General features: G+C 40.7%; 1 protein-coding gene across 2 annotated transcripts; it reads right to left on the reverse strand.

Moving 5' to 3' along the window:
- Positions 1–543: 543 nt before the first annotated feature.
- Positions 544–5,791, reverse strand: LOC147871347 (uncharacterized). 2 transcript variants are annotated; one of them, XM_087339911.1, is made up of 6 exons: positions 5,099–5,791; positions 3,224–3,434; positions 2,425–2,522; positions 1,888–2,063; positions 1,043–1,276; positions 544–656 (listed from the first exon to the last, which is right to left on the reverse strand). In XM_087339911.1, the coding sequence occupies exons 1-6, from the start codon at positions 5,625–5,627 to the stop codon at positions 591–593; spliced, it is 1,314 nt and encodes a 437-aa protein (XP_087196037.1). In that variant the 5' UTR covers positions 5,628–5,791; the 3' UTR covers positions 544–590. The 2 variants fall into 2 exon arrangements, with proteins under 2 accessions (XP_087196037.1, XP_087196036.1); XM_087339910.1 differs by having other exon boundaries at positions 1,043–1,306.
- Positions 5,792–13,424: the final 7,633 nt, after the last annotated feature.

Consider the following 13,424-nt stretch of genomic DNA (forward strand, 5'->3'; position numbering starts at 1 on the left):
GTCAAGCACTTTAATAAATGAATTGAATTGAAATAAAAAATGTTTCAGCGCACATACTCGTGTATTGCGATACCAAGTTAAAATATTCTCTCTTCCTGGTCTTTTCGAAGTGTGCATTTGTCAGTAGTGAGTGACCAGCCCACTGTCTCCGCACAATTTCTACTCTCTCCTTTTATTGTGTGATAAATGGCCGGCGAATTTTGCTTACGAAACATCTCGTTCATGCTTTTTCGTGCCGTAAATCTACGGCATAGGACCGCCGGCTTTACTTCCCCTCCGAAGGAACTTGTGCTATGGATTTTTATCACCCCTTAAAAATCCATCGACCACGGCCGGGTTTGAACCCACGTACCTTGGGTCCAGTGGCGACCACATTAACCACTAGTGCACTGAGGGCGACAAGTTCATTCAAATATTACTTTGCCAAATTAACAACAGGAATGTTTGTGAATATGTTTTTTATTTAATATTCTTAAATATATTAATCATATTTAATTAGAAACTATTTAAAAAAATTAATATTTTAACTATTTAACAAAAACATTACTAATTTTCTAAAAACTATTTAACTATTTAAGCACTCAACTGTTCTAAAATGGTATTCTCATGATTTCTTCGATGAACAATGTAAACTGAATATCGTCCATTTCTGGAATCTGGAAAAGAAATAAACATTTGGATCAGACTAGGAACTAGAATTATGGGTAAAAAGTATGGAAACACATGCAGCGAATATCTCGTGGTAGGCGATCTCAAAGGATGCAGGTTTTGAAGGAATTTGTGACGAAACTCAAGGTGAAAGACACTGGACTTATTCTATTTACGTGGACCTGATTCAGCAGTTTTTGGGGTGACCTCTGTTTGATCCTCTGTTTCATCTACGTGTCATAACCTGACCTGGTGTTGTAACTTTTATGTCATGCGATTTTGAACCGCATGAAACGTACGAGTCGGATGGAAGGCTGGAAATAGTTCAAATGTTTTCACGAATCGGCGTTGGGCCCACGTAATTGTTGTAATCCAAAGGAGAGTTGACACTAACCTCATTGTTAATAAACTGCTGAATGTCGGCTTCTTCAGTGGCGTCCAGAAATACTTGTTGACAATTAGGGCCAAATTCTGCCGAACCAAAATCTTGCTCAAAAGCTGGAATAGGAACATTTGCGTCTTCTGCACCTCTGGTGACGTCACAAAAGAAATTCAGTGAGCCCGTAATTTCTGCTGTGCTCGACTGGGTCTTAGAAGGCGGTGAATTTTCCCCGATTTGGTTTTGTCCCTCAAATTCAGAAAATGTTGGATTAGTGGGCTGCAAGCAATGAAACAAACTTCTTATAGTATTGATACGACGTGCGATATAATAGTACGATGGAAATTAACTGGTGGATATTAAGCAGATGCACGCTTTCCAAACGGGATCTGATTGAAATGTGACAGAGGATTTTGATGTAAACCCAACAGAAATGGCTAACAGGAATAAACGTTTAATTATAGGAGATTTCTGTGCTCAAGTAGGAAATGACGTAATTCTCGTAGGTCAAGAAAAATGGACAAGTGTGAATATTTAATGTCCTTATAAATATAAACTATTTGTAAAATATCTTTGCTTTCAACAGCCAGTTTATTTTTAAAGAAATACGAGGGCAGATAAATTAATCTTTTAAACTTAGAGTAGAGTTTTAGTGATTTAAATAGTGAAATCCGCTAAATAAGTTCAACTGCAATGCGTTCTTACGAACAGAGGAAGATAAACTTCACGACCAACGCCAATAATCGAGAGTTTACTCTAGTCATCTTTCGCCACTGACTTTCCACACTTGTTTGTTTTCCATGTGCAAGCGACAGATGGCAGGCAAGTGACTTTGTCCAGAGAGTATGACGACGACTTACCTCTGACAAAGCGACAACTTGTGTGCCTCGGAATCTTCCTTCTCTTTGATGTTCTTCGGCAGGCATCGGACGGGCGCTGCTGGTCTGCGCCGTCGTGAGGCGTCTCAATTTTTTACCACGGGCCTGCTCTCGAAGGCGCTTTTGTCTGCGGACCTCTTTTGGGTTGTAGACATAATCTGAAAACGGAAAGACTGACATTCAGGTCACAGCATTCCGTAAACGGTTGTTTCTGATCGCGTGATTTGGCGTCTTTTATTACCGAAAGACAGGAACAATACAATGTCTTTGATCGTGTCTAATTGCAAAATTAAATGTTTAAGTTCCTCCCATTTTAATATTATAATATCTGCTGCATTGACTCGTAAGTAGATGAAAAGGTTTTGGAGAAAATAAATACTCTTCAAAAGTTCTCTTATTAAAATCGCTAGCAGTCAATCCCAAATAAATCAAAATCGCTGATGTTTCTCAGAATTCTCGGGTGCATTTTTTGGAATCTTTCTGCTGCTTGTTGGCATTAAAAGAGAATTAATTACCTACCGGGATATTTCTTCTTGTGCTCGGCGTCCGCCTGACGGGCGAGGGTAAAATACTCGATCTTCTGCACTCCTTCCATTGCCTTCCACATTAAGCCAAGTCTGCAAACAGAAGAAGCAAAACTTGTAAGGTTGTATGACGAACCGGAGGACGAACGTCCAAGGGTTGCAGCTGGGTAAAGGCAAAGACAGTGCCGTACGAGAGCGCACGAAATTTTTCACCTGTTCTCGACGATCAGAACATTTTCAGCAAATGGAAATGAGATATCCAATTACGAATTCACCTCATGCATTCTCTGCCAATTTTGGAGCCTTTTCAATTTTACAGTGAAAGAATAGTTCCGGGCCGACTCATAAATTCTACTTCTCTACCGTGGGCTAGACTTCTGTCCTACATATCATGCGTTCAGTTTATAATGAAGTAAATTTAGATTTATAATCCAGAAATGAAAATCAAACTAGCCTTTAACTTAATGTGCTGAATTTTACAAGAGTCAACCTTTTTTTTTTCAATTATTAGGGCTCATAGTTTATAATAACCACAATCATCAGCGTCACCACGAAATATGTTGTTTGCCTTTTCCTGTCTTTGAGAGGAACAAATTTCTAAGTGCGCGTTCTGAACACGGGAAATCTTACACGTAATTTTACAGGTTCGCACCGGCGCCATGTTTGTAATCGTTAACTTGCGTACAATGGTCTTGCATGTCCGCTGAACTCGAATGCCTTTGAAGACAATTTGTCGTGCACATTAAATTGTTAACAATTAATTGTCCTGAAGTACACTTTGTATTGCAACTTACCTCACGCTGATCTGTCTGTTGCTCTCTCCTTGATGTTTGATCGCCATCTTCTTCCTCCATTCATTCGAGAAGAGCATGAAGGCGATCGGCGGTCGTCGTATTTTCGCAACAGGATGTTTGCAATTTTTCTCTCCGCCCTTAAGTTGACGGCGTCTCTTCGGCCGAACTGCTAATTTCAGATCAGGTTGGTCGATGAGGCTGTTATTATTACCTGAAAAAATAATAGAATCCATTTATAACATAGTTTTCAAATTATAAGGATCAGAATATGGCCAACGGTATAAAGAAACATGGCTGTCTCCAATGTACCTCAAGAGTTACAGACATACGAAGCTTGAGTAATAAAAACGCTGTGTCGACGTTTCTGAAAATGGGTGTGCATTGAAGGGGCGAGGTTCCAGTAACATCATTGTAACAGAGAAAATACGAATTTTGAGTGACAGACAAACAGTTTTGTGTTTCAAATTTCACTACGAATAAAAATGTCTGACACCGCGGAACAGCATTAGATGCATCAGCTTTTCTGTCAGAGTCGTATGTACGTCATAATCGGTAATTTATTATGCCAAAGCAATCTCAACTTACTTTATTTTGAGGCCACATTAAGGAGGTGAGAGCCCCAAATATATTTTGGATATTATGTATATATGATTAGAAACAGTCTTCAGTGTAATTGTAGCTCATCCCAAGTCATAAAGTTGTGTCAAGGTCGAAGGTGGCGATTTTGAATATTTCAGAAAAAAATAATTTATTCACATATACGCTCATAAAGATGTTTGTAAGGACAGATATGAAAATTCATTAATTTCAATAAGTTTCCATGTCAGTGCACCTGCAATGACCATTTCTACTGATGTCTACGAGATTTGCAACATATTTCATACACGTACAAGTCACATTCCTTGCATAAACGAAACCATCTTAATTAAATATTCTTTGAGTACTTCTGCCATTTTGTTTAGAGCAGTGTTACGCAAGCTTTCTACACTCGCGGCACACTAAATATCGTGGCAACCAAACCCATTTTGCATATCACGGGGGGGGGGGGACACAGTTTATGGCATCGATTGGCCACGACAACTTCTTATAAAGCGATGTTTATAATTATACCTACTTATTATTACGCCATTTATTTTAATTATATTCATTAGTTCAAATAAATTCGGATATAATATTTCCTACTGTTTGATCCAAAATGTATTAACTAAACTTAAATATATTGTATAATGTAGATCGCAGAAAAGTACACAGACTGGCAATAAATTCTTACAATTATAAAATGAGGTGGAAATTTCGCGGCACACAGGTTGCGCATCACTGTTCTGAGCTACTGACAGCGTCGTTAAATAAGCAACAGATAAATAAAAACACCAACCATGCATGCCTGTGTACCAGCAGAAGGGAACAAGTTACGGTAATCAGACGAAGGAGAGATCTTTACGGAAAACTGAAAGAAACAGCGAAGAATTTTCATACAAATACCCGGTCGAGATTCGAACACCGAACCTCCGGAGTACGTGGAAGGAATACCAACCCTCTACGAAGTAACGTTTGTTCGCTTTACTTTCGAAAAAAAATTTGTCAGACGAAAGCCTTAGTATTTTACGATAAGAATAAAATAATTTATTTCATACATAAACACGTGTTGGATCTCTTCCGTTATATATTATTAATAACTAATATTAATGGTGTTTGTCTTTGCAGAAAGATGTAATAAAGTTATGAGCTGGACCTCACGGGGAGTAATTGGAAGGCGGTAATTATTAGGCCCACGTAAAACCGGGAAATGTGGGAAAATCTCATTTGCACAAAGGAGACTCTGTTCTTTAGGAAAATCTGATACAGAACGCAAGGAACAAAGGGCAGTCCACATACCAGAGAACGCGATTTCTTCCTCTTTTCCTCCTCCGCTTTTGTGGCCGTCCTCGACTTCAGCGGCGTTAGACGACGCGTCGGTTAAAAAATTCATAAGCCCCGAAAGATCATCTTCACCGAAGTCGCCGGGGTCATTTTTGTCTTGGAATTCTGACACTGGATGCTCCGTTTGTGAAATGGATTCAGAAAAGTCTGCATTGGAATCCGTGCAACTACCAGAAAGCTGCTTTAAAATACTGTCCACATCCAAAAGAGAAATTTCAACTCCTCCATTTTTATTTCCGAGAGTACAAGCCTCGTTCAAGTCAATTTCCTGCGTTGTCGCCCAATGCAAATCGGCAGTGGCTAAAGGAACAGTTTGTCCATTTGAAGTCAAAACTTCGATTGTGGTCGGAAGGCCACAGTTTTCTGTGCCCACACAATCTTCGTTCTTCGAGTTCTTCGCGCGCGTTGAATTAATTTCTTCGAGTAATTTCCTTTTCGTCCCAGAGCCAGCCTGGTGTTCTGCCTGCGTACTGAAGGTCGACATGTCTACGGACGTTTCGGTGTTGATTACTTTCTTCGTCGAAGTCCTCCGTCAAGATAGAATGAACAGAGCGAAATTTGCACAAGAAAAGTACTTGAGTTATTCCGAAAGTTTTCACTAAATACGTCAACACAAAAGTATCTCCTACAACCGGTTCACAGCAAAATTGGTTCCAGACTGACAAAAGTCGATTGTCGCCTGCTGTTTATTCGAGTACAACAATGCTGACGTAACCTATGACGCAACAATGAGTAAAGGAATGGAGTGCAATACGGTTCATTCAGGCGTGCATAAGAAATGAGAAATGAACCTTATGGCATGTCAGCCGAGATTGTTGCAGGTGTTCGTGTTTTATATGAACACATTTTTTGTAGTTAAAGAAATACAAATTGAATTAGTTCAAGTTATAATTTGGTTACATTCCATCATAAATGGAAGAAGTCAATAATTAATCTATCTACTATAAAAATTTCTAATTCCCCGTTGTCGTCAACCAATTTGTCATCAAAAAATGACGTCATCAACAATGTCAACAGATATCTGTTTACACCGCATTGTTGTGGACACAACAATGCCGTGTAAACAAATATCTGTTGGCATTGTTGATGTCGACACAACAATGCCGAGTAAACAAATAACGATTCACAACAAGGAAATTAAATAATATCAAGTCAGTCGCATTATCACTGCTCCAGAAGCAGCAGACCGCATTCTTGAATATTGACTGACAGTTGGCCTAAAACATCAGGAAAGTGAAAGAAGAAGTTATCAAGTATTTGAAGTACCAACTCCAACAAGGTAAACTGATACTCATTACGATTATGAAAACTATTATAAAAACTGACTTTATGATCGATTTTGAGACGAAGATTTGCAAGGGTGGGGCTGGACGTAAAAGGTTGACTGACCTAGAACAATTGGCCTCTGAACAGCGACGTAAGAAACTGAAATATCAGACGTATTTAAGAAATAAAGAAGAGCGAAAGAAGACTTACATTGATAAACGACACCATATTAACGACACATGTAGAGAAACAGACGAAGATTTGCAAGGGTGGGGTTGGAAGTAGATAGTTGACTAACCAAGAACTGTTGGCCTCTGATCAGCGACGTAAAGAACTAAAACATCAGATATATTTAACAAATAAAGAAAAGCGAAGGAAGATTTACATTGATAAACGTAGAAAAACGTATTAAACAAGAACAGAAGAGCAGAAGAAAACAAACAAAGACTTGAAAGGGTGGGATTGGACTTAGAAAGCTATCTGACCAAAAACAGTTAGCCTCTGAACATCGATGTAAAGAACTAAAACATCAGACCTACTTAACAAATGAAGAAAAGCGAAAAACTTATTGAAAAAGAACAGAAGAGCAGAAGAAAACAAACGAAGACTTGCAAGGGTGGGGTTGGACGTAAAAAGTTGTCTGACTAAAAACAGTTGGCCTCTGAACAGCGACGTAAAGAGCTAAAACATCAGACCTACTTAACAAGTAAAGAAAAGTGAAGGGAGATCTACACTGATAAACGCAGAAAATCTTATTCAACAAGAACAGAAGATCAGAAGAAAACAAACGAAGACTTGCAAGGGTGGGGTTGGACGTAAAAAGTTGTCTGACTAAAAACAGTTGGCCTCTAAACAGCGACGTAAAGAGCTAAAACATCAGACATACTTAACAAATGAAGAAAAGCGAAAAACGTATTGAACAAGAACAGAAGATCAGAAGAAAACAAACGAAGACTTGCAAGGGTGGGGTTGGACGTAAAAAGTTGTCTGACCAAAAACAGTTGGCCTCTGAACAGCGACGTAAAGAGCTAAAACATCAGACCTACTTAACAAGTAAAGAAAAGTGAAGGGAGATCTACACTGATAAACGCATAAAATCTTATTCAACAAGAACAGAAGATCAGAAGAAAACAAACGAAGACTTGCAAGGGTGGGGTTGGACGTAAAAAGTTGTCTGACTAAAAACAGTTGGCCTCTAAACAGCGACGTAAAGAGCTAAAACATCAGACCTACTTAACAAGTAAAGAAAAGTGAAGGGAGGTCTACACTGATAAACGCATAAAATCTTATTCAACAAGAACAGAAGAGCAGAAGAAAACAAACGAAGACTTGCAAGGGTGGGGTTGGACGTAAAAAGTTGTCTGACCAAAAACAGTTGGCCTCTGAACATCGATGTAAAGAACTAAGACATCAGATCTATTTAACAAATAAGGATAAGCGAAAGAAGACTTACATTGTTAAACGAGACCATATTAACAACACACGTAGAAAAACAGACAAAGATTTGCAAGGGTGGGGTTGGAAGTAGATAGTTGACTAACCATGAACAGGTGACCTCTGAACAGCGACGTAAAGAACTAATCCATCAGACCTATTTAACAAATAAAGAAAAACGAAGGGAGAGTTACATTGATAAACATAGAAAAACGTATACAACAAGAACAGAAGAGAGAAAAAAAAAGTAAAAACAGACGAAGATTAGCAATGGTGTTGCTGGACGTAGAAAGTTGACTGATCAAGAACAGTTGGCCTCTGAATAGCGACGTAAAGAACTAAAACATCAGAACTATTCAACAAAAACAGAAGAGAAAAAAAAGATTTCCAAGGGTGGGGTTGGAAGTAGATAGTTGACTAACAAAGAACTGTTGGCCTCTGATCAGGTTCTTACTAGACTCGCTAACAAGATATACACCTCCGGTGAGTGGCCCAAGGACTTTCTGGAAGTAACAATGATTCCATTACAGAAGAAAAAGAATTCCAAGAAGTGCGGCGATTACAGGACCATCAGCCTAATCTCACATGCGGCGAAGATAATGACTAGAATACTGACTAAAAGACTAGAAAATAAGATAGAGGAAGTGATGGGAGACGACCAATTTGGATTCAGGAGAGGAAGAGGAACCAGAGATGCCATCGGAGTTATGAGAATAATTTCAGAGAGAGTTCTCGATGTCAAGGAAGAACTTCTCAAGTTGGACAACCCTATATATTGGACACTTTTAATTGGAACCGGCGAATATCCTATAATTTTATATGTCCACAATACCCTATATCTTGAACACCCCTTTTGTTGTAAGTTGGACAGGTTCGTGCACTTAACTTCGATGCTTTTCGAGGAAACTTTTTCAGTTACACAATTTGTTATTTTGAATTATTGACTGATGAATGTGTTCTGTCTGGAGGATTAGCCTATGGTTTAGGGCAGGGGTCGTCAACCTTTTTATACCTACCGCCCACTTTTGTATCTTTGTTGATGGTAAAATTTCCTTACCGCCCACAGGTGCCGCACGTACTGCCCACCACCATGAAAAAGGTATAGCTCGAAGACAGAGTGATGGCCGGTGGTAAGACCCCTCGTCATGCCTTTGGCTACGAAGCTCATTCGTTGCTGCCTCGTCCACGAGTATACTTCGAGAAGTGTCCGGTGAATTATTATTTATATTCAAAGTTTAGAGATGGAATTCAAAAGTAAATTGCAAAAGCATATTCTAAGAAGTCAAACTCGCAAAGTTGTTAGCAATGTATTCGATATATGGAGGAAGAACAAAATTTGTAACAACGGACAAAAACCCCACCGCCCACCATGAACGCTTGAATCGCCCACTACTGGGCGGTAGGGACCAGGTTGACGACCCCTGGTTTAGGGGGTAAGAGACGTGAACCCATCGTTGAAATGCAATTAAGGTGTTTCGTTATTCTTTCTTTGAACCCTCCACTGAACTCCGAAATTGCAGATACAGTTTTAACTCCACTAGCACTGCGCTTGCATTTGAGTTCAATCTTTGTTAACAGAAACGGGATTTTCTTTTTGTGACGGGGAAGGAAAAATTAATGGAATTAACTTTATAAAATTTCACTGAGTCTGGGGTGTAATGTGCAATGAATGGGAATGGATTTCAAAAGATTGTTGCTATTGCTACTTTTGACGGGTATTTCTCCAGTATATTTTACATTAGGAATCAAGCAGCGCTCGCAGAATGCGTACAAAAAATAATGTACAAAATTATGCACTATAATTGTGACAGAAATGTGAAGCATCAATGGAATGTTTGAAACAAATATTCAGTTTGGCTGTAATATTGCGTCCTTCATAGACCTGCATTGCAAGTCGCAAAACGTTGACAGCCTTCCACATTGCAGTGAAATATCTGGTAATCACAATGTCACTAAATCACCTCCTCTACTACGCGCAAACAACAATAGTTAAGCTTCTAGCTCCTCGGAGACTAATCTTTCAATGCCCTCTCAGCGCCTGGCCCACGCCCTCCTCTGTAATGCACCGGTGTATGCTGCGCTGTTGTCACGCGCATGCGCAGTGGCGCCAATTTTAAATATATACATACTAACTTTGAGCAATTTTTTCGCACCCTTGCACAACGCATCAGTAGCTGAAATTTTGTGTACAAGCATTACTGGATGGACTCTGTAGATGAGCAAAATTTCAGGTGAGGTTTCGGCATGACCAACCTAACCATTCCCTTGTAAGTTTAGTTCTTCCTTGTGGTCTCTTTTCTTCTGGTTTGCTCACCAAAACCCTGCGTATTACTCTTCTCTCCCATGCAGGCTACATGCCCTGCCCATCTCTTCCTCCTTTAATTGATAAGTCGAATTATGTAACTTCAACTCATGAGGTACCTCATTATACATCTTTCTCCACCCTCTGACTATTTCATCCCTCTTGGGTCCGAATATTCTTCTCAGCGTCCTGCTCTTATACACCCTCAATCTACGTTCCTCCCTCTGTCACAGAAACTAAGTTTCACACCCATACAGAGCTACAGGAAGAACTACAGATTTGTATATTTTAATCTTTACGTTTTTAGACAGCAAACGAAAAGAATAAATGTTCTGTACTGAAGTGTAGCGAGCATTATCTAGATTTAATCTGCTTCTAGTTTCTTTTCGATTAACATTTTGATTTGTTTCTGTCACTCCCAAATATCTATATTTGCCACATTTTCAAAGTAACCATTACCTGTCTTTATGAAACGAATTTGGTGGTGAGACATCAACACAGTTCTCTCTGCGTTTACTCCCGGACCAACCTCCTTCCTAGCGCCAATTAGACCTTCTTCGTCTTCTCTTTATACTATTCGTCTTAGCCCCCAATAGATTTACCTCGTCAGCAAAGAACAGAAGCTGACGTGTCCCATTCAATTCCAGTCCCTCCTGGTTTCGTTGGACATTCCTAATTGTGTGTTCTGTAGTTCAGTTGAAAAGCAGCGGCGATAAAGCATCTCCTTGTTTCAGAGCACTTTTAAAACGAAATGTGTCAGGCAAATGTTTATCTCGTGCGCAGATATGGTGTCACCTAGGTAGGGACGATGCTTGCGCTTGCGCAGGACTCCGCCCTCAGTTAGCTTTTTTGGTTGGTTGGTTGGTTTGGTTGCTTTAGTGTGGTTTGGAAAGGGAGAGTGTGGAAGAGTGTGGAAAGAGCTGAGGTGTGAGTCAGGATGTAGAAGTGAGTTGCAAGCGATATGCTGTTGCGGACATTGGTGGCAAGCGATAAGCGATGAGTGTGGAAAGAACAGAGCTGTGAATCGGGCGTGAGAGAATGCGAACAGAAGTGTGGTAGAATCGAGAGAGTGGAGCCAACGAGAGGTCTGGTGTGGCGCTGAGAAAGGACAGGTCGGCTGCGTGAGCAAGCACCGGGTACGTGGACCGTGGCGGCCGAGGAGCCAGCGTGTGTCCAGTGGGGTGCTACGGGCCGATGTGTAAGCGAAGAGTGTGAAGAGCGCCGAACTCGAGGGACCAGATAGACTCGGAGGACAGTGTGTGTGTGTGTGTGTGTGTGTGTGCAGAGAACAGAGACACGAAGTGTGTTGTTGTAGAGAGTTGACTGTATGTGCAGACCACTGTAACTGATTTAATGTGACGTGAATCAATTAGGGTTGACAATCCAGGTCGCAACGCCGACCCACGTTACAATACGTTACTTGAAAACATACACTGATCATCCCCGATAATTGTCTCCTCATGGCTTTAACCCCCAGGGAAGTTTGCATGATAGGCCTCTAAAATTACCGCAGTCAGTTTCATTGCCCTTCTTGTAAGTTGGTACAATGGTAGACTCCTACCACTGCTGAAGCGATTTATGCTTATTCCAAGCGCAATTAAAGAGTTTTAGAATCTCAGAACGTAATGTGTCACCTCGTGCTTGAATCACTTCTGTCGGAATTTAATCAGTGCCAGGCGGCTTAAACTTTTCAAAATTTGCAGCGGACGTTTCAGCCTCAAAAACACTAGTCTCAGGTACTAAGGGCTCAGCCGAATGTTGCATCCTCTGTCCGACATCACTAACCCTACGATCATTTAATGGCTGAGACAAGTAATTCTTTTCGGCTGTTCACAATATTGTGAACGCTACGCAACGTACTCCTGAAAATGAGATTCTCCTTCGACGTGGCAAAAGTTCCTACCCTAAATCCACTGCCTTTACTGATTGCGCGAAAATTCCTGTTCCAGAATGTTGCTTTAAAAATATTTTCTCCACCTTCTCTGGCACTGAAATTTCCTACCAAATTTTTCATGTGTTACTTCGGAAATTGGTTGAACACGTGATCTAGTTCCTCGTAGAAATGTTCCGTTGTATAATAATTTCTGTGCTCCGTCGGTGCATGCACATTCATAACAGCAACTTCTTGATATTACAAACTACACCCTCCTAACTGCTGATACGATTCTCTCATGCACAAAAATCCTCTTTGACAATTCGTGATGCTCATTCATTCCTCTTTCCGCAGAAGAAAGTGTAATCGCCTATGAGCTCCTGTATTCCCTCTAAACACAACTTGCACCTTATTAAACCTCTCGCAACTGATCCCAGCGAGAAACTCCACGCATTCCACGAGCCAATTCCCCTCCCTTCGGTCGTTGCAAATAATCAGTCCTAATCAGAGGCCACGCGCAACATTTTGGATCAACTTATTATTCTCACGGTCAGGAAATGTTAGCCCCGCGACAATCCACAGGTCGGAGAATCACCGCTTGTCGGCTATCCGCCAATGCTTGTTCGAAAAACTCTGTATCTGGCGGCCATAGTCGATCGCGATCCTGGTTTTGTGTGGACTACGGGGCAAAGTTCCCTCCCTCTCTGCGGCCAGTCTGTTTCTGGGGCTCAGCTAGCCTCGTATTCCCTGACCACCGAGGGTAAAGCAGGCCGCAGCGTGAAGATGACGCCTGAGCACAGGAACAATTATCGTATCAACGAATTATCTGACGCAGAATCGGAATCAACTCCAGAAAATTCTCTAACTTAACGAAAGTAAAAACACGAAGTACTCAAGACAAAGCTGACAGGTTATCCAAGCGATATTCAGTTCGAATCTTGTACAACGACACAATCCCCATCTTGTCGAAGGCAAATTCCTTAGCAGTTCCTCAAATCCATTTACACATTCACCCTGTCCCATCAACAATTCATAACAAACTTTGCATCCGCCATTTGAAGCCGCCTGTGAGATTAAAGAAACTCTGTGGCACCAAAATCTAAAAGAAGAAATCGATCCAATTCGTGCCCCCTCTTAAAACACGCCCAAAATATCAGCTTCATCCAATCGCAGTAGACTAACATGTTGGCATCGGCTAACCCCAGTTTCCTGGTTCTTCTCAGTTACTTTATCATTCATAACCATCCCGTCATATTTAATTAATGGATAGGCAACATTATCAGTTGACAGAGTGTTGTAGAAACAACAACAAAACACTACCTTACAGGTCACAGTGAACGCCTTCTAACGGGTTTACCCATCAAATTACGTGTATCTCAGCCCTCGTGTCTATTGTCCGCAAATGC

Source organism: Zootermopsis nevadensis, unplaced genomic scaffold, assembly GCF_977971745.1.
Source record: "Zootermopsis nevadensis isolate Lab colony 2312 unplaced genomic scaffold, Znev_1.0 Znev_ptg000058l, whole genome shotgun sequence".
Taxonomy (NCBI): Eukaryota; Metazoa; Arthropoda; class Insecta; order Blattodea; family Termopsidae; genus Zootermopsis; species Zootermopsis nevadensis.

What these genes read in the sequence shown, in the direction of transcription:
- LOC147871347 (XM_087339910.1), bottom strand. Translation starts at nt 5,627, where the DNA reads ATGTCGACCTTCAGTACGCAGGCAGAACACCAGGCTGGCTCTGGGACG. An exon ending in GGAAGAAATCGCGTTCTCTG is followed by an intron (nt 3,435 to 5,098) that starts GTATGTGGACTG and finishes TTATTTTTTCAG; the next exon opens with GTAATAATAACAGCCTCATC. An exon ending in AAGTTGTCGCTTTGTCAGAG is followed by an intron (nt 1,307 to 1,887) that starts GTAAGTCGTCGT and finishes CATTGCTTGCAG; the next exon opens with CCCACTAATCCAACATTTTC.